This window comes from Gymnogyps californianus, chromosome 13 (assembly GCF_018139145.2).
Source record: "Gymnogyps californianus isolate 813 chromosome 13, ASM1813914v2, whole genome shotgun sequence".
Classification (NCBI taxonomy): domain Eukaryota; kingdom Metazoa; phylum Chordata; class Aves; order Accipitriformes; family Cathartidae; genus Gymnogyps; species Gymnogyps californianus.
The window spans coordinates 20,527,731-20,553,223 of NC_059483.1; the positions used below are offsets into that span (position 1 = coordinate 20,527,731).

The following is a 25,493-nucleotide window of genomic DNA, read 5'->3' on the forward strand; positions in this document are numbered from 1 at the left end:
TGTTCTCATCACACTTGACCGGCCGGAAACAGAAACCCGAAAGAGACGAAGAGCCAATCAGAATCCGACGGCCCCAGGAGGCGGAACCCTTTTTTTCCGAGTGAGCTCTAGGAAGGGGTGCGAGGGGGAAGATAAATTGAGTGGCGCGACGGGGATCGCATGTGGAGAGGGTGAGGGAGAGTGGCTGTGTCCCTTCGGGGTGGCGGTTCCCGGGTGCCTTCGGCGGGTGCCTTCGGCGGGTGCCTTCGGTTCTCCTGGGAGGCGGGAGTTGGGGCTGAGGGCGGCTCGCGTTCCCCCTCTTCACCGGCTTCGCTTGCACCCGCCCCACCTCCCCGCTTAGAATAATCCTTGGAAAGGTTATATTGCTAAGAGCCGTTTACACTTATTGTCATGCGCCCAGTCATATGTTTCAAGGTTTAAAAAAAAAAAAAAACAACCTCAACACCTAAACCCTGGTTACTTACAGCAATGCAGTGTTTACTGGCGCTGGACTGGAGCAGAGCGTGTAACCTAGTGCAAAGCAAAGGAACACTCTTCTCATAAGGTTCTTTATAGAGGACTTCTGATGGAATGATTGGTTCCATAATTTGGTATTATGATTGCATTAATCCCTACAATGTGTTAGTGAACTATTATTATCTTCTTACAGAAAAGCAGAGTGTGCGTTACAGGTGTGACAGCTTGGCTTTTCAACATGGAGAAGAAACAAGTTTCAAAACGCTTATATGTTGGAGGGCTTGGCCATACGGTTTCTAAGGCTGAACTGCAAGAAAGATTTGGCAAGTTTGGGCATGTTTTGGATGCAGAGATTATTACCAGAAAAGATGATCAGGGTAACAGTTTTGCATCATCCTTCAAAAGTGAATTGTTTTTCAGTTTGTAGTGTGAAATGGAATTTTTGCTTCAGAGACACTTTATTTTCAGGAAATTGCTTAATTTTCAGTTTTACAGGAAACCCTGAAATTATATGGAAATTAACTGAATGTTTATCATTGATCAGGGAACCCTATGAAAACTTTTGCTTACATCACTGTCAGCATTTCTGATGCAGATCTTAGAAAGTGTAAGTACCTTTTTTTTTTTTTTTAAGTAATTCATGGTTTTGAGCCAAGTTGCATTACTGATAATGCATCTAATGTCAAATCGGGATGTGGTCAAGGTAGACCCTGTTTCATTCTGTTGTCATATTCATTCCATTTTCTTTAAGCTGCAATTTTATGGAAGTTGTTTTACTGGAGTTTTCAGTAAGTAGATGTAAGCGCATTAAAAAGATTCCCTGTGACTAAAATAGGTGATGTATGAGTTTGCTCTAACCCTGTTATGAAAAGATATAGGAATTGTGCTTCAAACGCTTTCATCAGGTCCATAAAGCATTAGAAGTGACTTGACATGAGAGGAAACCCAGAAGGAGAGTTTATGTAAAGCATGCTTCTGTTAAAGCAATTTTACAAATCCCAAAATAGTCGGATTACAAAACTACTGGCGGGGTTATAAACCACCTGTGTAATACGTAGCAGCAAAATGGCAGGTGAAGACACCTATACCCGAAGAGAGGAATTAGTAATATGTCCTTTTATCTAGGGAATGCTGCCATTAGGAATAGGAAAGCTGTTTGAGAGTGACTAAAAGCTAACCCAGCCCTTCACACTTAACTTCCTTAAGTTCTAAGTACAACACTTTTCTCTTTGGTTTTCAGTACTCCTTAACTATGTTTTTCAAAGTACAGAAAAAGTTAAGTAGAGAAGAGCCTATCTGACAGTAGTATAGAAACTTCAGGGTACATGTATCTGAATTTTCAGGTTTGTATTTGAACTGAACCATACAGACTTGAATGACTCTTCTGAAGTCAGAACTTTAATTTTGGATGTAGACCTTCTTGTGTAAGATATGGGTATTAGACCTTTCATATACAAACTTAAATCAGATGAGTAATGGAATATAAGATCATGCTAAAGAAACTTCAGACTATGGTAGGAGGAGGCATAGTTAAGTCTAAGGTGTATTTTTTTAATGTAGAAAATTCATTTCCTGTCTCCTTGTTTTACAGGCATGTCAGTTTTGAATAAAACAAAATGGAAAGGGGGGACACTGCAAATTGAGTTGGCCAAAGAAAGCTTTTTGCACAGGTAAAAATCAATTTTTAAAAATGTATATTGTTGCCAAAGTCACCCTTTTCCTGTTTATCTGATAATAATATGGCTGTGCTTTCATCTGCTACGCTCTTATTCTTTCTAGTTTTTGTTGACATTGGTGGACTGTTGATGCATATTAGACACTGCAGCATGTTTTGCATCATTATTCCCTTAAAGGTAGCAGATATGTTAATTCCTTAAGTAGTGAATGGTTACTGTTCTGTGGGAGAGGGTCACTGCCAGCTATAATTTAGCACACAGGCAGACTTTTTTTTCATATATGATGTACTTTTTGGTACAGGCTCGCCATGGAGAGAGAGGAAGCAAGGCTGCAGAAAGAAAAGCCACAGGGAAATGACAGAGCGTGTCTGTTAGAATCACTGAAAAAGGCTGGAGTTGTAGACTTCCACATGAAAGCAGTACCAGGTACAGAGGTGCCAGACCATAAGGTATGGTGGGCTAGATGTATAGAGAATTAAAACAAAACAAAACCCAGAATCAGGCACAAGCTTATTACATCTACATTTATGTCAAATCTCTACGCTTTATGTAAAGAAACTTTTATTAAATGTGACAGTCCAACGTGTGAAAAGTAGTCTAAAGTACCACCTTATGTGTAGACATGTAGAATGCTCCTGTAGTTCTTTGTAATGACTGGAAATAATCTTGATCATACTGTCCTCTCTTCTTGTGTTAAATTAGTAAATGCTTTGTTACTCGTATATGTTGGGAATATCTTCTTGTCACCCTTGAAAGCATGTAAAGAGAATGTGTGTTATTTTTATACAGCATGTATGTTTTTGACAGCTGGGTTGTCAGGAACTGATCTTTGTGCTTCAGCACGTTCAGGATCAGGGTCTACACATGCTTACAAAAGTAAGACTTAGAATAAAATCACTGAACATGCAAATTTAGGCAACAAATTATATTTACTACAAAGTTTTCAAAATTATTTGCTAAGCACAGAATGTTTTTGGAGGGTGATGGTGGGGGTAATTTTTTAGTGGGAAAGGGGAAAAGGGCAAAATTATAGTGATGCTGTCTGTATAGTTACCACTGTTAATTCATAAACCAGAAGCCTTATATTAAAAATAGTACTTGGAAAGTAAAGAAATTCAGTTCTTTATTGTCACTCTTTATTTGCAGGTTGTAGAAATTTGGGGTTTTGGTTGGTTCTTTTTCTGAGAAGAAAATTGGCTAAGTTGCACAGTACAAATATATCTCACTTAAGAGAGTAAACAAAAAAAGAACTAGTCGCAGATGGTTCTGTATTAGTCTTTCTGTTATCCAAGAATAGACATCTTGTTTTATTCCAGGGTTACTTCCATTCCTTTTTTGTTTAACACTGATTATTTTTCTTTGCTTTTAGAAATGGGTTGTTGGTAAATTTGGCAGAGTCTTGCCTGTCCTGCACCTTAGGAGTCAACAAAAAAATAAAATATCCTTTTCCTATTGGTTGGGCATCAGCACAATTCCCTTCTTTCTTTTGTCATATGGGGAAACATTTGCTTAACAGTCTTAATATTGACTACTATGTCATACTTGATTTACTGAATCCCCTAAGTAAATCTTGCAGTAAGTTTGTGTGCTTTGAATAAATTTTTTAGACAGCAAGTCAGTTGCTTAAAGGCTTATGGTCATAACGTTAAAAAGGACTCTTCGTTGTCCTTTCACACAGAATTTAGCGTCTTCATAAAGACTGGAAGTCTGCTTGCTGAAAGAATCATGTTGTTTTAATTCCTTAACTCAGACTAACATTATGAAATATGACCCATCAAAATATTGCCATAACCTTAGAAAGCTGCAGCCAGACTTGACAGATGTAGTTCCTATATCCGAGCTTACTTGGCGCTTGGAAGGGAGAGATGACAGCATAAACAAGAAGCAGCAAGGAGAGTTCCCTGTAACTAAGAAGCCACCTGAAAAACTGAGGCAACTGGGCAGTGAGGCTCTGAATGGAGCAGTAGTTCTCTCTTCTGGGTGCCAGTCACGTTCAGAAAACACAAGCTCACCACAGCTAGATCAAAGATCAAAATTCAAACCCAATGAGAAATCTAAATTGCCTCCATCAAGGAGTCTTAATAGTAAAATATCAGGGAGAGGTTTATTATCGGATAAAAGCAATGTTTCTGGAGTTACAACTCAAAATAATATGAGTGTTTCTGATAGTGACATTGATTCTGCAGAGGAAATCAGAGTAATGGTAAGGAAAGAGAGAGAAATACAGAAAGCTGAAAATGTTGAGACTGAAAGTGACCACTTGGAAATTGTTGGGGATAATTTTGAATTAAAATACAATAGTCACTGGTCCTTAAGCAATCCAGATGCCATGAAGAAAGCTATCAAAGGAAGTTACACAGAGAAAGAGACTATGGAATGTGACAATGGTTATGATTCAGCAGATACAGATGAAATTATTGCTGAAAGTAAAACTCCAGATCTAAGTAGCAGGAAAACTGCAATTTTAGAAGATTCTAAACAGGTGAAGGTGGAAAATAAAGAAATATTAATTAACAAAAAATGTGATTTGGTAAATGGCTCCTCACTGAAAACTCGCAATTTAAAAGAAGAATACATTGAAAGACAAGGGAAAATGAAAAAATCCAAAATTGCTGCCTTGCAGAGTACAGCAGTTGACAGTACAACAAAGACAAGTGATAGTGAAAGCTCTTATTCAGAGTCTGAGAAATGGGAGTCTGAAGTCACTTCTGATTATGAGTCCATGATGCAGAACTGTTACCGCTTAGACCTTACATTAGGTGACTTAAAAGCATTAGCTTCTGAAAACACTGGGACACCAGTAGAAGAATCGGATAGTACGCAGAGTTCTAGTCAGCGCAGTGTTGAAGAAAATCCTAAGGGTAATGTTGTAAATAAAACAAAACTTTCTAAGTTTCGCCCTGCAGTTAAAAAAAAATGTATCTGTCCTGAAGATGTAGTTGCTGCAATTTTAGCGGAGGAGGAGAATGCTGATGAAGAAAGCTCCAAGGGACAAAATAATTCGCGTTTGAAATATCAGCCCTTCAGAGGGATGGGATCCCTTTGTGAAAAAGAGTTAACTAAGAACAGCACTGGTTTAAATAAGAGGTCTGTAGAAAATTTAGGTCTTGAAGCTTGTATTTCTTATTGTGGGGAGGAGTCGTCTAAAAGACACTCGAAGAACCATCCATTGTATTCACTTGAAGTCAGCAGTAAAAAGAGACAAAATACGCATTGTGAACCACACAAGGAATTGTCAGATGCTGCCTCCTTAGCAGATGAGAGAAATCAGCCTGTTTCCAGGCCAGGTTTACAAGGTAAGAACAAACATGTGAGTTCTTTACAAGACGACCAAAATTCAGAGCATGGAGATGCTGCTCCTAGTACTGATCAGAGCAAAGATGAGAGCAGTGACATGGATAGTAATGCTGCCGTGTCACAGAAACATGTTAAACGACAACTGGAAAGCCCCAAACTGCTTTCAAAAAAACTGAAGAGGGATGTAACTGATAAAAATCCAGAATGTGAAGCTAATAAATGTAAGAATGGGAACACAAGCCTTCTGGAAAATAAAGAACTTTGTCTTCATGCTACTGCTTCAAAGGAACCTAGTACAGAAAAGAAACAGTTGCAGGACAACCAGAGGAGGCTGGCAGCTCTAGAAGAGAGACAGAAAGAGAGAGAATTACAGAAGAAACTAATTCAAGGAGCTCTTTCAAATCTGGTAATTACACTCACAAGTTCTATCTGAATTGTATGCAGTAAAAGAAGAAGGGAAATTAGTAGATGTGGTCTAAGATATTTTAAAATCATATTCTGGAATTTCTGGTTACATTGCCAGTTTTCTTTTGAGTGTATACAAAATGATGCATACATAATTCCTGGAATGTCTCTAAAGTTGCAAGAGGAATAGTAGATTCCTCCTTTCATGTCATGGAAATGTCTTTTAGATATTTATGTATGACTGTAGCAGGTATTTGATATGTTTGACTTGACAGTTTCACTCTTACATAGGATAGCCAGCCAGCAGGCAAGCATAAACACATCATATTCAATTCAGATGCGGAAAGTGAAGCTGAAGTAGATGAGATGTTGAAGAAAGATGAGAGTTTGGAAAATATGCATGAAGAAGTAAGTGTTATTAGGAAAAAGTCCAATATTCTGTAAGGTAATTCCATATCAATATGACTATGCCTTTTATTATGAAGACTATTTTTCATAGTGAAGTGACAGAAAAAAGTAGATAACGTTTGAATTAATATGAATGATTCTTCTTTTGCTGACATGAAACACGTTTCAAAGAACTTAACCATGCATCTGATAAAGCTGGAGAACTGGAGAATTTGTAAGGAGATTGAGATTTGTATAAAAGATATTCTAACTTTGATTAAAAGAAAAAGAATGTTTAAGTTATAGGGCTTACACCCAGTGAGTTTTGAAATTTCGCTGCTTTTAGTCAAAGGAAGGGGAGGAGATTTGGCTTGAGTAGTATAGAAGGACTCGTTGCTCTTTCCAACTCTGTGGACAGAGAATCTGTATTAATGCAGTGTCTTGTTTTTAAACTAATGTTAGGGTCCAAAGAAGTTGTGTGGGACTTCCTCTTTACACCTTACCTAATTGAGACCTTATTTAACTGACTCCTCAGGATTTTACCACCATACTTTCAGCACAATTAAGTACTTTTTTCTGGAATAGAACTTCTTGTATCATCACATTTTTTAGTCATATCTCTGCTAACGCTTTAAACCATTGGTTTTGCTTTTGTTGGATTTTTTCTTCATAAACATAGTAAGATTAGGACCATTCTCACTATTTAATTAAAACCTTCTTTTCTCACTTTTCCTCACATTTAGCACTTTTTTTACATATATATCTCTTACCCTGTGTTTAGAATCCCTGCCCTGTATTTTTCCTTTTCTTTAAAAGAACCGCTAATTGTATGGAAAATCGTTTCGAAGCCATGGAGTGCTTACCTTTTGTAATCATTGATATTTATCAACTGACTTAAACTGTGTCCTAGAGTTTGTACCGTAAATGAGGCTTGTTCAGAAAGGGTATAGTTAGACATTGATATTTTTAAAATTATCTCCCTTGACATAATCAGAAAGGTGGATTTTTATACCTAACTCTCTCATATTGTAAAACCTGAGTTACCCTTTACATGGATATTTTGCCTATGCTAAAATTTAATAGTCATAACTGTAAAACAGAATTGTACAAAGTGTGTATACAATATAAGTTCTGAAGCACATGGATCAATGAGCGAGTTGGTTCTAGAAATCCACTTTTTCAGATAAACTGGAAAGCACATGAACAAAGTTGATACTGATTTATTTTCTCGAACTTATGTGAACGGCTGCTTTTCTGTATTTTCTTTTTATTTAACAAAGGATGAATCTGCTCCTAAAACTTTGGGCAGACTGTTTGAAAGCAGCGAGGATGAGCAAGATGATACAGATGATGAGAGATTCAAAATTAAGCCCCAGTTTGAAGGCAAAGCTGGTGAAAAAGTGAGTGAACCCATTACTGTCATTTAGTTTTCCTCTAAGTCTCCGTAACGCTACTTCAGAAGAACATAACATGTAGGTTTGCATACTTGCTGAATATGATTTTGACAAACTTGCAATAGAATTCTCTTAAATAGAGGAAATGGTAGCCATGGAGGAAATAACGTGTGTTGGGGTGCGGGAGGAGTTTCTCTGATGTTGTCATCTTTGAATACAAAGAAATTTCTGGAAAAGGCATTGAGAGCTAAAGGTTATTAGTATGTTGCCATAATTATAGTAAAAAAAAGTTACTGAATGTTGATGATTTTCTTCTCCAGTGCTTAATAGGATCTATTTCATTTTGTTTAGCTCTTGAAATTGCAATCACGATTTGGCACAGATGAAAGATTTCGCATGGATGCTCGGTTCCTTGAAAGTGACAGTGAAGAAGAAGGTAAACCTGCTCATATTTCCTGGTTAATGATAGTAATAGAGCTATATCATGGAGCCTTAATTTTGGATGCTTGAAGCAATTTACGGACTCCTTTTGCTTCTTTGATGATTCCTTAAAGAAAATAACCCAACTCTGTTGTGGCTGTACATAGTATATATTGGTAGCTGTGTTTTCTTAAACGTATATGTTGCAAAAGTATTTGTAATAGCTGAATGAGATGTACTTGGTTGATAAATCAACATTTGAAAATATTTCTGTAATACAGGACGATATCAGAATGTGTTTATCCATGTTTTTCACAGGATAAGTGGTGACTTATTAAAATAAACTTTTTGTTCATTACATTCATTTAAACTGTTTTGTAGTCATCCTACAGTTCACGGCTGATTTGGCAGCCTTAGAAAGAAAGATTTTTGGTTGTTTTTCTTTTTTTTTTTTAAACAGCAGATGGCAGAAAAGCTGAAAAAGGCAAAAATTTTTAAATATTTCTTTTTCCCCCCCCTTACCAAAACCAAAATTGTTAACCTAGTTTTCAAGATTCAGAGTTTGTTTCTGAAACTTAAATTTTTTGCCTAGTTCTGCTACTCCCTTCGTTGCTTTAATGTGATCTTCTGTACAGCATCTATCAGTGGCATAGTTGCACAGTTATGTGATATAAGCAGGGAACAGGTTAAATAACTGATCTGATCTTCACATGACATAGATGCCCATGACATTTCTAATCAAAGATTTTCTACAGTGCAAGGGAGAAAGCCTCTAAGTAGCTTTAAAATAAAGGAAGTGACATGTTGATACATGTGAGCTCTTCTAGTACTATAGTAATGTTATATATCAAATATTACAGGCTTACTCAGGTCATAGCAGGGAAAAAATAATGTATTTATTTTTCTCTTAGCAGAGACAAATGTCCTGAAGGCGGATGAGGAAGAAGAGCTTGCTGCAGAGAAAAAGAAAAATCTGCAAATACTGGGAAGCCTCTTGAATATCAACCTAGAACACCCTAAGCCAACTAAAACAGCCACAAGTGCTAAGAAATTCAAGTATGAATCATCCGTTATCAGAAGAGAAGGAATTTTAGGAAGGCTTAATTTTTGCCAATGTTTCACAACTAAAATTTCTGCCTAGCTGACTGAGAAAAGTATTTCCTTCTCTGTTGTGTGCATTTGAAGTCAGTCTTTAATGCAATTTCCCAACTTGAGTGTCTGTCGTGGTTTAACCCCAGCCGGCAACTAAGCACCACACAGCCGCTCGCTCACTCCCCCCACGGAGGGATAGGAGAGGGAATCGGAAGAGTAAAAGTGAGAAAACTTGTGGGTTGAGATAAAGACAGTTTAATAGGTAAAGCAAAAGCCATGCACACAAGCAAAGCAAAACAAGGAATTCATTCACCGCTTCCCATCGGCAGGCAGGTGTTCAGCCATCTCCAGGAAAGCAGGGCTCCATCATGCGTAACAGTTACTTGGGAAGACAAACGCCATCACTCTGAACGTCCCCCCCTTCCTTCTTCTTCCCCCAGCTTTATATGCTGAGCATGATGTCATATGGTATGGGATAGCCCTTTGGTCAGTTGGGGTCAGCTGTCCCGGCTGTGTCCCCTCCCAACCCCTTGTGCACCCCCAGCCTACTCACTGGTGGGGTGGGGTGAGGAGCAGAAAAGGCCTTGACTCTGTGTGAGCACTGCTCAGCAATAACAAAACCATCCCTGAATTATCAACACTGCTTCCAGCACAAATCTAAAACATAACCCCATACCAGCTACTATGAAGAAAAGTAACTCTATCCCAGCCAAAACCAGCACAGTGTCCCAATAGATTATACAAATGGTAATTATCATTATTTTAGGCAAAAATTATCAGATGGCTGCTTGAGTTTCTTCTAGCAGATTTCAAATTACTGGATTGTTCGTTATGAAAATTAATATTCTAATAAGTCCTTTCCTGTATAAGATATATTTCTGTTCTCTGTGGAGACAAACTTAAGGTGGCTAAACAAAGAACATGTGAGTTGGGCAGTAGGTCAGTAAGTTAGACTCTAACTACCATAGCAGTTAATAAGGTTATTGTTTTCTCTGGCCTACAGGTGATTAGCATCAAACTCTGTCAGTGGAGAATTTTTATTTTTTTAATTTATGTGTATTTCTGCTTTTGAGAAATTTCTTCATTAGGTTACGAATTTGTTAAATGTTGCTGTTGGGCATGCTCTAGCCTTCATTAGAGGGTGATGAGATAGGTTTGGAAATGTACTATTGGAAGCATGGTGATGTTTAACTATGCACTTTAACAGAAATTGGTCTGTGGACTGAATTGGTGGAAGTTAGTAGTGTTAAGGGTAATGCAGTAGTGTGCAATTAGTAAATTTTTACTATTGGAGTCACACCAATTGACTGCTGAATACCATTGTGACTGCTGCACGAGCATATTTAATTCTGTGACTTCTGTACAAATTTTCATGTATTTTCTAAAGACTAAGCAGACGAGGAAATAATCTGTGCAACCCCAGAGGTCATTTTAGGAAAGTTTTGTGAATGACAGTGTTCTCTAATACCCAGTTAATGATACAGTATGTAACCATTTAAAGACAGTTAATTTATGCTGTAAGCATTAATTTAGGGAGAGGAGGGGAAATAAGTGATTGCCTTCTTGCATTGCTGTAAGGCAGCATGGGCTTTGCTACGCTAGTATTGGGGTCAGTCTAAACCTTAGACTACTTCAGCTGAAAGTCCCCAAAATGTTTAAATTTTGAAAGGTGGGCTTAATGGGTTTTTGTTTGTTTGTTTTTCTTGTTCGATTGGGTTTTTTTCCCTTGGATTATTTGAATTTATGCAATATTTGGTACTAGAAGAAATAGATATAGATAGATATAGCTATATCGATATAGCTCCTCAGAAGATAAACAGGTGCACATATAAACTTACTGCATAACACACAGAACTTGAGGTCTATGTTTTATATGAAATATTACAATTTGATTAAAGCCACTTCTGTTTATAATTGTTCATGAGCTGGACACTGACTAGCAGGTACTTTCTAAATGCCAGTTAGGTTTTGGATTGATTTGCACCTTTTTTAGTAAAGAAGTCAATGTGAATTTGAATCTGACTGTAAAGGTTTAGGGTAGCTTTCAGTTGAGCGTTTAGAATGTCTCATGGTTTTCCTTTTCCTTTCTATTTTTATAGAGATATTAATGCCCTCCGCTATGATCCCACAAGACAGGACCATGCAGTTTTTGAAAGGAAACCAAGTGCTACAGAAAAAGAGAGGTAATATTACAGCTTGGTAACTGTAATTGTGATGTTTCTTCCTGTGGAAAGATGGCTATAGCAGAAGACTGAGTTTGAAACTATGCAGGCTGCTCTGTTTTTTCTTTAGTTCTCTCTGTTATTGCTGAAGTCAAGATACAGTAAGAATTGTGACCACTAAAAACACCATGTAATGTCATCTTTTCTTTCTAGATGGCACCTACTCTCTGCATGTCATTTTCTGTCTTCTCACCTTCAGGCTATCCCTTTGCTTCAAGTCATGTACTTTAAGATTTGCAAATCTGTGAGAAAAAAAATACTAGCTCTTCACATTTCTTTTGCCAGAAAAGAAATGTGTCCTAAATAATTTATATGCTATCACATATTAAGTGAAAAGTCAGGATGTGGTTAATTATAAAGTAGACTTGGTCCTGCCTTTAGAGTCAAACCTCAGATGTTTCCACACTGCTTACCCTCAAAGGGTGGGTAAATTGCAGGAGGTGAAAAGAAATGGGTCAGAAGTCTAAACCAAAAGGATAGTCATGCTGCCCTATAAACCTGTTCTGGCAACAGGAAATATCTTGTTGCCAGAACCTGGAATTGCTAAGAAAGAAGGGGGAAAAGAAAAACCAAACCAAACAAAAACCCACCCAAACCTTAAAAGTGAACTCCTCATTAATGTGCTTAGGTAAGTTTAGGAAGACATTAATAGCAAGGTTGCCTCTTAGGGAACCTTTCTTTTAAAAATATGTGCTGTGTTACTATCCTTTAACAATCTCGTTTCAGTAAAGCTAAAAGGAAGAAGAAGAGGGAAGAGAGTGAGAAACTGCCCGAAGTGTCTAAAGAAAGGTATTATGATATTGCTGTTGATTTAAAAGAGTTGTTTGGATCTTCAAAGAGCAAATCAGAAAAAAATGAAGAAATACCCTGGGACAAAGACGATGCAGAGGACTCTACCCCACCTGGCCATTTGGGACCCAACGTTGGGAGTAACGTAGCTCAGGAGTCTAGCGGTTTCACGTTTTCCTTCTTTGGAGACGTGGAGGAGTCGGGCATAAAAGAAGGTAACAGCAAAACATATACAATAGTACAATTTCTAATGAGTAGCTTATGTCAGGCACTGTAGAGTAGTATAGTGTATAGAAATTCAGAATCCAAGGGATTTTCAGAGGCAAAAGTCAGTAATTATGCAAAATTATTATGATCTTCTCTTATACTTGCCAAGATTGTTGTAGTTTAATCACAGTTAATTCATGCTTGCATCCTAGGAATTTTGAAAGGGATGTTTTGAGAAGGAGCTATTATTTGATTGTTTTTTGAACAGTGATGGAAAAACTTGTTGTCATCCACTAAATCTCTCAAATAAACAGGGCAAAAGATGATATACAAGTCAAATCAGGTTTCATATAAACAAACAAGATTTTAAATAAAATGTGTGTTAATTAAGGGAGTATTATGAGCAAAAGAAAATCTTAGAGTTGACCCCAAGATCCAAGAATATTTTATTATGTACTTAATTTTATTATTGTACCTTTAGAAAATTGAAACTGAATAACACATGATTATTGGGGTGTCCTAACCTAAGATAAATTCAAATGTTATGAAATCAAGATTAAAAAATCTGAAATCAGGTCACTTCATAAGTAGTAATGTAGGAAATAAACGAAACTGTGTGAAGTTAACTGAAATACCAAAAAAAACCCCAACAACAAACCCCCACATTTCTGCAGACTTCAGAAAGTATTCACTGTCTTCTGAATGCAGTAATACGGGTTTCAGAATATGTAAAAGATCTCTAGAACAAAGTGGAAAATATCTGAGTGGAGATGTAGTTCAGAGTTCACAAAGTTCTTAGCACTGAGAACCACGCTTGAGCACTGTGTCTTATATTTGCTGTTATGAATAATTATTGGTTTATATTGCATAAGAATCCTATTTGGTGGCAACAGGGCCACTGTGCTACCTGCTGTATTGACACAAACAAAAAGGTAAGTCTCTCTCCATTGCACATACCTCAGTTGCTTAGGTGATTTTTGTGATTATTTTTGTTGTTGTTGTTTTCGTTTAACCTGACGTAACATCATGTGTGTCATGTGGAAACCATGAAGGGAGAACATGTGGATAGTCTTTTTTTTGAGCACAAACTATGGGTGTTTTGTGGACAATTTAAACTTGCAGATGCTCATTTTTTGCAAAGTAGAATTTTCTGATCTTTCTCTTGAATAAAATACTGTTTGTGTTTCATAGTCTAGTTACTGCTGGGTTTGGAAACTGTTTTATATTGCCAGGGAGAGGCAGTACAGGAGCTATCTTCTCTATTCTGGTCATCCAGACAAGTACTGTGCTTATACCCTAAAATAAAAGGGTACCATAGGTTCGTAACCTCAGTCCTTTTGGCGAGGTGAAGTAGTAAGGGCTCAGGTACATGTTTAAGTTACCATGTGTAAACTGCACTTCTGGCAACTGGCTGTGTATGCTATAGGCAGGAATACATATGTGAAAATAACATAGCTTAAACACACAGAAAGAATAAGCTAAGGCATTATGAGTTTCTTTGCAAAGGAACTTATTAAGATAGTTCACAGTGAAAGAAAGCTTTTATTCCAACTTCTGCAAGCTAAAAATATGAACAGGCACAATTACTCCCAACTCAGTTGCTAATGATTGTTAGGTTGGAGTGACATGATAGAACCCTGGACCCTAACAAGCTTCAGAAGGACTCCTGCACTTTTTCCCTATGCTGTAATGATACTAGTTGTGAATTTTGAGGGTGAATTTGTGATATATGAGAAAGAAAACTAAATTCATACCTGTCCAGAGGTGATAGAAAACCTGGGAGGGAGGTTTCTGTCCTTCTTAAATCTATCTTTTCCAATTTAGGTATTTCACTCTGAAGTAGAAATTTTTACTGGCAAGTATGGGAATAATCTGATTTTTTTTTTTTTTTAATTGTGATATTATTGCAGAGCCCTACATACTTGAAACAATAAAACCTGTAAAAGTCACATGGCAAGAAGATCCACGTTTCCAAGACAGCAGTTCTGAGGGTGATGATGAACCAGAGGCATCAGAAAGTGAAAGGGACAAAGAAATGCAAGTTATATTTGTATTTGTTGTCTACTTGGTTGTAGTGGTTTGATGCTATGAGAATATTAATACCAGCACTCAGGTGATGGGAAACTAACATCTTCATTCCATATCTCTGAACAATAGAAGTCATCTTAGGAAACCATTCCTTGCTGCACAGAATGTAATAGTCAAAAATCCCAATACCACACTTGATTTGAAGTTGAATATAAAAGCTGAGTTTCTAGTTCAGTGCATGAGAACTTAACTGGGTAGTGGGTTTGGCCAAAAGTCAAATATATATTAAGTTTTGTTAAGAAACATTATTTTATAGAAGGCTATATTTGGTTACTAATGTTCTTCAATGCATACTATTTCCCTGAAGTATTATAGCTTTAACTTGTGTTAATGGAATTTGACAATAACTTTTATGATGCTAAAATTCCTTTGTGTTTCTCTAGGTTTTTCTCTTTACCACAAACAGAAAGTGCTAGATTTTTCTTCTTCTCCAAAGATGATGAACGACTAAGAGGTATAACAGAACTTATTCAGTCCTTTTTTTTTTTAACTCTTACTGAAATTAAATGACAAAAAAATACTGCCTAGTTATTAATGTTTTGTAGTTAAAATACAGATGAGAGGTTTAAGGGAAAAAAAAAAAATTGCAAATTTCCATCATTACTTGTGGTATAAATTGTGGTAGCACATCCCACAAGAAAGTCCTGGTAAAATAAATGTTAAACAGCTATCTTGCTTTCCTGTTTTCAGATAATTGGCTAATATGTGGCTGGTGTTTTAGGGCTTACCAAAAAAAAAAAAAAAAACCACTTCGCAAGTTATCTAGGCATTTTGGATCCTTTCAGGCATATATATATGATCTTTAACTTTTTTCTGTGTTTCTGGTGTTATCGTTAAGAATATTGAATATTCGATAATCAGACACATATGCCCACATGGTTCTTGATCCTAAATAATGTGGTTTTTTTTCTTGTGAATATAACAAATTTCATAGTTCAAAACAAACAAAACAACAACAAAACAAAACCAAACAAAACCACACCAAAAAAAAAAAAAGCAACCCACAGGCCACCAAAACAATTGCTTTTGATATTTTATACAATAAATTATCAGGACGGCCTTAAGTAATGTTTGTTTCCTGAGACATGTTAGATAACTATCTTTAAATGTATGTGTAAAAGCTACTGTGTTAATACAGTTATTGTACTGTAATCTTCCAGCTTATCTGATTTACAGTGCCTGTTAAAATTGAGCTCTGAATCCTTAGCAGGCATAAATTTTCCTGCAAGACATGGGATAATGGTGCTGAGCTTTTAATGAAACAGATGCTGTTTCACTGCAATTTATATTTCACCATATTAAGGTAAACTGCTGCTGCCTTTCGTTTTTCTTAGTACGCAAGGCTGTAATACGTAACATTTCTGTTTGAGCCAACCATGTTGTGGGGGCAAGAGAGGAATATGAAGAATAGGCCCTCTGACTTTATTGCTGTGTTGCTCATGAGATTTACAAACAGCAGCATATTTAGAAGTGTTTAACCATCTTAATTTGTTCTTTGTTTTGTGCAGAGGGCCCTAAGTTATTTTGTAGATCAGTAGACCTCAGTGAAGAAAAAGATGGTTGGGAAGACAGACGTCGGTTATTGCTTGAGGTGAGCATTTTAACATCTGTTACTTGGTAACTATGGCTGAAAGCTCAGCATGAGGAGGGAACACAGCTGCTTATTTGCTTAATTTGCATTAAAAATTAATTCAGGACCTTTAGAAGGGCTTGAAACTTTATAATTACCAGGGAAATAAAAATTTTTAGTATACAACTGTGTATAACATCATGTTGTGATGTCCAGTCAGGTAAATTACTGAATCTCTGTATTGTACAGGACCAGTTACTTCACTGCATGTAAAAAAAGTGTTTGAGACAAACAAGTGAATTTAGAAACTTCTCATAATATTATGTTAAAATTTAAATATTTGCAGGAATGCCGGAAGAAGCATAAGGATGCAAGAAGAAAAGTGAAAGCAAAACAATAAATCTTTCTTATCTTACTGGTCAGAAATATGGTATGTTTCTTCTTTCAAGAAGTTGCAGAAAAATGTTACTTTCAAAATTCTAGTCTTTCAAAGATCTCATATGAAATAATATTGGAAAAGACTGTTAAACTTTGTTTCTAAATAGGTACATGTTTATTGTGTCAATCCAACGTTTGTACCAAGGTTTGGGTTTTTTGTCTGTATGGTTTAAATGTGACTTGCTCCTTTGCAAGATTTTTGACAATTTGATCATGTGACAAAGACAACACAGGCTTATTTTGCTGTGTTCTCAGGCCCCAGTGCTGAACAGGGCTGAGAAAGAGCAGGTAGCTCTGTCTCTGTAAGACTATATAACCTGTATTCTGCCAAACATAATAGAGATCCTGTTTGACATTCCTTTACAAATATTTGGAATGCATTATTTCCAGAGTAAAAGTTTACCAGAAGTTTATGAAAATACATATGTAATAGGGCAGACTTATGAAATGGGTAGATTTGTATTTCTCCACAGAGCTGATTTTTCTACTTTTTAATTGTATACATTAATAAATAATAAGGACAAATATTGCTGGTGTTGTATGCTTCTTGTTGAATGAATGATATTTTTACATATAGGGTCTTATTCTTATGTCCATTTCTCCTATATGCTGCAGAGGGTCTGCTGGAGCAGAGAGGCTCTGCCAAGCCCACCCTGGACACCCGCTGCCAGGCCTTGCCTGGCCCCTGGCCCCAGCCCAGGGCCACCCGGGCGCTTTGCCTCTTACCGGTACCCAGGCCAGCACAGCTGTCGCACTCCCAGCTGGCCGTGCTGTTCCTCAAGCCGGAGCAGCGTCTGTGGGTGCCCTCGGCAGCGCAGGAGCAGCACAGGAGCAGTTGCCAGGGCCTGGGGAGGCAGACGGGTTCATGGCTCTGAGGACAAAGTGACCGCAGCACGGGATTATCCGGCAGAGCTCTTGTTCTCAGTCCTTCCGCTTCGAGCCCTTGGCGAGACAGAAATCGCGTGCGGAGCCCCGGGGTGCAGCTTTGGCAACTTACCCCTCTTCCTCTGCCTGCTCCCTGCCTCCTGGACAAAGGCACTCACTGGCATCGCAGCGGCTGTGCCTCTCATATAAGTCTTCATAGGCACCATCATCCTCCCATGATGGTCCTCTTTATAGTAAAGGAAGGGAAAACTGATGAGCCCCTGCTGCCCTGGCATAAGGCGTCCCTGCTCTTCTCCCCCTGCCCTGTTTCCGACTGCCCTGTGAAGCTGAAACCCAGACTCAGGTGCCACTGCTCTCAGCCCCACACTGAACACCCCAACAACCCCTCTGCTATGCTGCAGGAGGGATACTTTGCTCTCACCCTGCTCCATCGAGTCGGGGGCCTTCTCCTTCCCGACTGACATGGCGCACGTCAACGGTGAGCACCTGGAGGGTCCCTGTCCCAGCAGCGCCAGGGTGTCTCCTCCAAATGCTCCTCTGCTGCCTCCGAGGGAGAAGCAGGACGCGGGTGAGGGAGAAGCGAGACGCGGGTGAGCTTGCAGCACAGGCCCAGAGCCCCGAGGCGTGGGGCCCCCCTCCTCCTCGGCAGCCCCGCGCAAGCCCTGTCCTTCCCCTGCTCTCTCCTCACCTCACCAGGTCGCACTGATGCACAGCCTGTGCCCTTTTTCTGGACTTACCCCCATGGGTCACGGTGGCCACTGGGATATCCTCACTGTTGGCCTGCATGCACCCCAAATACGGGCAGGGACGCCCTCAGCCGCCTGCCCCCCACTGTGCCTTGGAGAGAGGCAAAATCTGAGTGGGTACAGGCCTGGGCAACCTGCTCCAGGGGACCCTGCTTGAGCAGGCGCTTGGACTAAATGGTGTCAAGAGCTGCCTTCCTGCATGACATACAGCGTCGTTTGCCTCTGCATGTGTTTCCAGCTCAGGGGTGCAGAATATAGCAGTAGTGGGGTTGGTTTACAGACTTCAGTTTTGTTTTTTCGAAGGAATATTCGATGGCAAAATCCCCAGCTCCTGTTCAAAACAGGAGTCCAAACTGAGTGAGATATCAGGCCAAGGAAACACAGAGGCTGGTGAGGCAGAAATAAAAGGCTTTGAGGAAAGGTGGAGAGGAGAAGGGGAAAGAAACGGACTGGACAAAACTTGTCTTTTCTGACAGACAGTGCTGGCGGGAGCTCCCCTACTTGGTGGGGCATCCCTTGGGGTCCAGACCCTGGGGTACGGCTAGCCTCAGGGGCAGTTCAGCCTTTGCCCTGGGGGAGCTACCTGGGGGGCTCTGGCCCATGCCAGTGAGTGGCCACCACCCCTAGGGTCTGCCCAGAGGAGCGACCCCAGCCTTTCGGACCTTTCGGACTATGGCTGGCAAAAGACTCTGAGCTGATGGGAGAGGTTTGGCAAGATTTAGAGCGCTGAGTCACAGACTCTAACCCCAACAGCTTTCCCTCCCCACTTCTCCAGCAGGGAAGTCCCCAAAATCATCTGTAAAGGCATGGGCCAGGCCGAGAGCTGCCCAGGAGAGGGGCTCCCCCTGCTCTCTTTGCTCGCATATGCCCCTTTCTGGCGCTTCCGAAGCTGCCCCACAGCCACTTGCAGTTCCCTGCCCCACCAAGGAAAGGCTCACACTGACTCTGAAGGGCAGTTTATTGCCATGGAAAAAGGCCGCTTCCGCCGGGAGTCCCCAGCTTGCGGTCCCGCTGCTTTTTGTTCCAGAGGCAGCACATCACCAAAGCGCTAAGGAGTTCAGGAGAAAGGTGTTGGGCCACCTGCGCCAGTTAGGTGCCGTCCTGAGGTCCTGTGCTGTGCCCCGGCCACCCACCGCAGCTGAGCGGATGGGATGTGCGAGCCCAGGCCAGGCTCAAAGGTCGCTGCTGTCCCCTGTACCGGGGAGCCCAGAACCGGAGGCAGTACCGCAGATGCAGCCCTCCCGGTGCGGCGCAGAGAGGAAGGCTCACCTTCCCCGACCTGCTGGCAGCGCTCCCCGTGCCGGGGGCAGGAGCCGAGACTTCCCTTGGCCAGGGCTGGAGCCCTGGAGTCGCACTGCCTGAAGGGCACCTTTGGGCCACCAGTGCCACCCTCGACGGCTGCCCCGGGGGACCCGGCATTTGACTCTGCACTTGCTGCAGGAGCAGCCGCAACGGTTACGTGGGTGCCGAGGGCTCGGGCCCCCGCCTCGGCACTTCACACCCACCCCTGCGAGGCGGTGGGCGTCTCAGAGTGGGTGGCAGGCGGCCGAGGGCGTCCCTGCCCGTATTTGGGGCGCACGCAGGCCAGCGGTGCTGATGTCACAGTGGCCACTGTGACCCGCGGGGCCAAGCCAACAAAAAGAAAGGCTGGGCACAGGCCGTGCGTCAGTGCGACCTGGTGAGGTGAGGAGAGAGCAGGGGAAGGACAGGGCTTGCGCGGGGCTGCCGAGGAGGAGGGGGGCCCCACGCCTCGGGGCTCTGGGCCTGTGCTGCAAGCTCACCCGCGTCTCGCTTCTCCCTCACCCGCGTCCTGCTTCTCCCTCAGAGTCAGCAGAGGAGCATTTGGAGGAGACACCCCGGCGCTGCTGGGACAGGGACCCTCCAGGTGCTCACCGTTGACGTGCGCCATGTCAGTCGGGAAGGAGAAGGCCCCTGACTTGATGGAGCAGGGTGAGAGCAAAGTATCCCTCCTGCAGCATAGCAGAGGGGTTGTCGGGCTGGTCAGCGTGGGGCCGAGAGCGGTGGCAGGGGGAGGCAGGAGCTCCCCAACAGCCCCGGGGCAGGGCCCCTCCTTTCCTCAGCAAGCGGGGCCCAGGCCGGGCACTGGGCGCCTGCCGGGACACCCGTGCCTGCCATGCCCCCTTCCTCCCCAAGGCCTCCAGCCCTGCCCATCAGCCAGCTAGGCAGGGACAGAGCAGCCCTTGGGGGCAATCCCTCAGGGACCCTTCCCCCGGCCCCGCAGAGGTGCTCATTCCCGCTGGCATTTGCTCTCTCCCCTCCAGCATGCATGCTGTGTCGCCGGGCAGAGGCTGACCCGGATATCTGCGGGCACAAACTGCAGAAGCAGGGGCTCTGTGCCCATAAGTTTTGCCTGGTGAGTTCCTCCGGGGCTCCCTCCTCCAGCTTTCCGACAGGCAGTCCCTGCCACACTCTCCTCATCAGCTCCTCGTCTCTTCTCGTCTGCAGTTTTTTGCCAACAAGCTTTCTCAACAATGGGTTGAGGAAGTAGGCCTCATGGGATTTCTCCCCGAGGATATTCGACGTACAGTCGAGCGGGCAGCGCAGAAGGTGAGGACCAGACAAGAACAGGGAGATCTGTGCCAGGAGAGGTTTGCGGGAGCTTAGCCCAGACCCCAAGAAAGAAATCCCAGCCCTTCCAACCAGCTCTGGGGCAGAAGTCTGGCTCCCAGCAGCTCCACAGAGGCTCCAGCACAGCAGCCTCGTCCGCCGGGCGCATCTGCGGGGTGTGACCCAGCAGCGGCCACATCCTGCGCCCTGCCCGGAGGCGTGGGGCTGGCTGGGGAGGCCCTGAGGCTGCCGCTGATGGGGGCTGCTGTGCTCTTTCCAGCACTGCTTCGTCTGTGGCGAGAGTGGGGCCGCCATCACCTGCTGGGAGACGGGCTGCGACCGCAGCTTCCATCTCCCCTGTGCCGTGGAGGGTGGATGTGTCACCCAGTTCCTTTATCAGTACAGGTACCTCCTCTGCCCTCCTCGCTACCACCGGGGAAGGACCCAGCACGTCTCACCTCGCCCATCCCTTTCCTCTTCCCCCCAGGTCCTTCTGCTGGGAGCACCGCCCGGAGCAGGCAGTGGAGGCGGCTCCGGAGGAGAACACCACCTGCCTCATCTGCCTGGACCTCGTGGGGGACAGAAAGTCCTATGGCACCATGGTGTGCCCGGCGTGCAAACACGCCTGGTTCCATAGGGGCTGCATCCAGGTAGGAGCCATTGCCTCGCCCCCGGGGCACGGCAGGCGCTCAGCAGCACCGGGGCCTCACTCATGCCCCTTCTGTTTCTCCTGCAGGGACAGGCTGTGCGCGCTGGCATTTCTGGCTTCCAGTGCCCCCTCTGCAGAGACAGGGATGCATTTCTCTCGGAAATGCTCACCGTGGGGATCCGAATCCCCTTCAGGTTGGTGTCCTTCTGCCCGGCTCACAAGACAGGGGGGTGCAAGCGCTGTGCCGTGCCAGGGGCTGCCCAGCAGTCCTGGCCCTCCGCTGTCCCGTGAGTCTGGGCTTCAGCTTCACAGGGCAGTCGGAAACAGGGCAGGGGGAGAAGAGCAGGGACGCCCTGCCTCTGCCTTATGCCGGGGCAGCAGGGGCTCATCAGTTCTCCTTTCTCCATCAGACTGCCATCATGGGAGAGCGGGCATGCATACGCAGCACTAGGCGAGAGGCACAGCCGCTGCGATGCCAGTGAGTGCCTTTGTCCAGGAGGCAGGGAGCGGGCAGAGGAAGAGGGGTAAGTTGCCAAAGCTGCACCCCGGGGCTCCGCACGCGACCTCTGTCTCGCCAAGGGCTCGAAGCGGAAGGACTGAGAACAAGAGCTCTGCCGGACAATCCTGTGCTGCGGTCACTTTGTCCTCAGAGCCATGAACCCGTTTGCCTCCCCAGGCCCTGGCAACTGCTCCTGTGCTGCTCCTGCGCTGCCGAGGGCACCCACAGACGCTGCTCCGGCTTGAGGAACAGCACGGCCAGCTGGGAGTGCGACAGCTGTGCTGGCCTGGGTACCGGTAAGAGGCAAAGCGCCCGGGTGGCCCTGGGCTGGGGCCAGGGGCCAGGCAAGGCCTGGCAGCGGGTGCCCAGGGTGGGCTTGGCAGAGCCTCTCTGCTCCAGGAGGGCTGGGGGCACCGCTCTGACCTATCCTGCCCCGGGCCTGGGGGCCGTGCCCTTGACCTTCCTGCTTCCCCTTACAGCCTCCAGTGCCAGCTCAGAGCTCGCTGGCCCCAGCATCCCCAGCCAGGCGGCATCAGGGTCCTCCTGCAGCTCTCCAGCAGTACAGGGCAGCAGCCGCTCCACCAGCCCTGGGCCCAAGCGGGTGCGAAACCGCTCCCGCTTGCAGCGTCGTGCCCGGAATCCCTATGGCCGGCCCAGAAGACGCCACGAAAGGCGCCGTGCACCAGCACGGAGTGCTGAGAGCAGCACCCCAAGCCAGGCGGCACTGGGGCCATCACACAGCTCGCTGGTACCTGAGACCAGCAACCCCAGCACCACCAGCCAGCTGCCATCAGGGGCCTCCTGCAGCTCCCCAGCGCTCGAGAGCGGCAGCTGCTCCAGCCCCCCTGGGCCCGTGCGGACGCAAGACCGCTCCCGCTTGCGACGTCGGGCCCAAACTCCTTACAGCCAGAATGGACGCTGCCACAGGACCAGACGTGCACCATCCCTGAGTGCTGGCCCTGATCACCTTCCAGCAGCACAATAAAGTTAGTCATTAATCTCTGCACTCTCCCCTCCTCGCCACCACCGGGGAAGGACCCAGCAGGTCTCACCTCGCCCATCCCTTTCCTCTTCCCCCCAGGTCCTTCTGCTGGGAGCACCGCCCGGAGCAGGCAGTGGAGGCGGCTCCGGAGGAGAACACCACCTGCCTCATCTGCCTGGACCTCGTGGGGGACAGAAAGTCCTACGGCACCATGGTGTGCCCGGCGTGCAAACACGCCTGGTTCCACAGGGGCTGCATCCAGGTAGGAGCCGTTGCCTCGCCCCCGGGGCACGGCAGGCGCTCAGCAGCACCGGGGCCTCACTCATGCCCCTTCTGTTTCTCCTGCAGGGACAGGCTGTGCGCGCTGGCATTTCTTGCTTCCAGTGCCCCCTCTGCAGAGACAGGGATGCATTTCTCCCGGAAATGCTCACCGTGGGGATCCGAATCCCCTTCAGGTTGGTGTCCTTCTGCCCGGCTCACAAGACAGGGGGGTGCAAGCGCTGTGCCGTGCCAGGGGCTGCCCAGCAGTCCTGGCCCTCCGCTGTCCCGTGAGTCTGGGCTTCAGCTTCACAGGGCAGTCGGAAACAGGGCAGGGGGAGAAGAGCAGGGACGCCCTGCCTCTGCCTTATGCCGGGGCAGCAGGGGCTCATCAGTTCTCCTTTCTCCATCAGACTGCCATCATGGGAGAGCGGGCATGCATACGCAGCACTAGGCGAGAGGCACAGCCGCTGCGATGCCAGTGAGTGCCTTTGTCCAGGAGGCAGGGAGCGGGCAGAGGAAGAGGGGTGAGTTGCCAAAGCTGCACCCCGGGGCTCCGCACGCGATCTCTGTCTCGCCAAGGGCTCGAAGCGGAAGGACTGAGAACAAGAGCTCTGCCGGACAATCCCGTGCTGCGGTCACTTTGTCCTCAGAGCCATGAACCCGTTTGCCTCCCCAGGCCCTGGCAACTGCTCCTGTGCTGCTCCTGCGCTGCCGAGGGCACCCACAGACGCTGCTCCGGCTTGAGGAACAGCACGGCCAGCTGGGAGTGCGACAGCTGTGCTGGCCTGGGTACCGGTAAGAGGCAAAGCGCCCGGGTGGCCCTGGGCTGGGGCCAGGGGCCAGGCAAGGCCTGGCAGCGGGTGCCCAGGGTGGGCTTGGCAGAGCCTCTCTGCTCCAGGAGGGCTGGGGGCACCGCTCTGACCTATCCTGCCCCGGGCCTGGGGGCCATGCCCTTGACCTTCCTGCTTCCCCTTACAGCCTCCAGTGCCAGCTCAGAGCTTGCCGGCCCCAGCACTGCCATCCAGTCAGGATCGGGGCCCGCCCACAGCTCCCCGGCACCGGAGACCAGGAGCCCCAGCACTGGCAGCCAGGTGACATCGGGGCAGCTTCTCGGATCTCCCGCACCGGAGTCCAGCAGCCCTAGCACTGCCAGCCAGGCGGCATCGGGGCTGTCCCACGGCTCCCCAGCGCCAGAGACCAGCAGCCCTAGCACCGGCAGCATGGCGGCATCGGGGCCGTCCCACGGCTCCCTAGAACTGGAAACCAGCAGCCCCAGCACCGGTAGCCAGGCAGCATCGGGGCCATCCCACAGCTCCCCAGTGCTTGAGGGCAGCAGCTGCTCCAGCCCACCTGGGCCCGACCGCATGCGAAATCACTCCCGGTTGCAACGTCGGGCCCCAAATCCCTACAGCCGGCCCAGAAGATGCCGTGAGAGCAGCCGCCTGCCAGCACCAAGTGCTGAGAGCAGCACCCCCAGCCAGGCGGTGCTGGGTCCGTCCCACGGCTCCCCGGCACCGGAGACCAGCAGCCCCAGCACCGCCAGCCAGCTGCCATCAGGGTCCTCCTGCAGCTCTCCAGCACTTCAGGGCAGCCTCCGCTCCACCCGCCCTGGGCCCGAGCGGGCGCGAGACCGCTCCCGCTTGCAACGTCGGGCCCAAAATCCCTACAGCCGGCCCAGAAGACGCCGTGAGAGCAGCCGCGCGCCAGCACCAAGTGCTGAGAGCAGCACTCCCAGCCAGGCGGTGCTGGGTCCGTCCCACGGCTCCCTGGCACTGGAGACCAGCAGCCCCAGCACTGGCAGCCAGCTGCCATCAGGGTCCTCCTGTGGCTCCCCAGCACTGCAAACCAGCAGCCCCAGCACCGACAGCCAGGCAGCATCGGGGCCGTCCCACGGCTCCCTGGCACCAGAGACCAGCAATGCAGCATCGGGGCTGTCCCACAGCTCCCCAGTGCTTGTAGGCAATAGCCGCTCCAGCCCACGTGGGCCCGACCGCATGCGAAATCGCTCCCGCTTGCAACGTCGGGCCCCAAATCCCTACAGCCGGCCCAGAAGACGCCATGAGAGCAGCCGCGTGCCAGCACCAAGTGCTGAGAGCAGCACCCCCAGCCAGGCGGTATCGGGGCCATCCCACGGCTCCCCAGCACCCGGGGCCAGCAGCCCCAGCACTGGCAGCCAGGCAGCATTGGGTTCATCCTTCAGCCCTCCAGCACTTCAGGGCAGCAGCTGCTCCAGCCCCTCTGGGCCCGAGCGGGCGCGAGACCGCTCCCGCTTGCAACGTCGGGCCCAAAATCCCTACACCCGGCCCAGCAGATGCCGTCAGAGCAGCCGCACACCAGCACCAAGTGCTGAGAGCAGCACCCCCAGCCAGGCGGCATCAGGGCCATCCCACGGCTCCCCAGCACTGGTAACCAGCAGCCCCAGCACCGACAGCCAGGCGGCATCGGGGCTGTCCCACAACTCC

General features: G+C 46.1%; 2 protein-coding genes across 3 annotated transcripts; both read left to right on the forward strand.

The window, feature by feature from the left end:
- Positions 1-151: 151 nt before the first annotated feature.
- NOL8 (nucleolar protein 8) lies at positions 152-16,957 on the forward strand. Of its 2 annotated transcripts, none has more exons than XM_050904458.1 (17): positions 152-170; positions 650-833; positions 1,001-1,063; positions 2,048-2,126; positions 2,434-2,581; positions 3,502-3,570; positions 3,889-5,835; positions 6,126-6,242; positions 7,502-7,621; positions 7,967-8,051; positions 8,947-9,091; positions 11,227-11,310; positions 12,076-12,353; positions 14,256-14,382; positions 14,817-14,887; positions 15,942-16,024; positions 16,350-16,957. In XM_050904458.1, the coding sequence occupies exons 2-17, from the start codon at positions 695-697 to the stop codon at positions 16,401-16,403; spliced, it is 3,609 nt and encodes a 1,202-aa protein (XP_050760415.1). In that variant the 5' UTR covers positions 152-170; positions 650-694; the 3' UTR covers positions 16,404-16,957. The 2 variants fall into 2 exon arrangements, with proteins under 2 accessions (XP_050760415.1, XP_050760417.1); XM_050904460.1 differs by having other exon boundaries at positions 8,950-9,091.
- A 3,022-nt stretch (positions 16,958-19,979) lies between these two features.
- Positions 19,980-22,773, forward strand: LOC127021710 (PHD finger protein 7-like). The gene is made up of 9 exons (XM_050904907.1): positions 19,980-20,022; positions 20,355-20,446; positions 20,539-20,640; positions 20,921-21,045; positions 21,128-21,290; positions 21,377-21,483; positions 21,700-21,813; positions 21,966-22,084; positions 22,268-22,773. Exons 1-9 carry the CDS (start codon positions 19,980-19,982, stop codon positions 22,771-22,773), a joined length of 1,371 nt encoding a protein of 456 aa, XP_050760864.1.
- Positions 22,774-25,493: the final 2,720 nt, after the last annotated feature.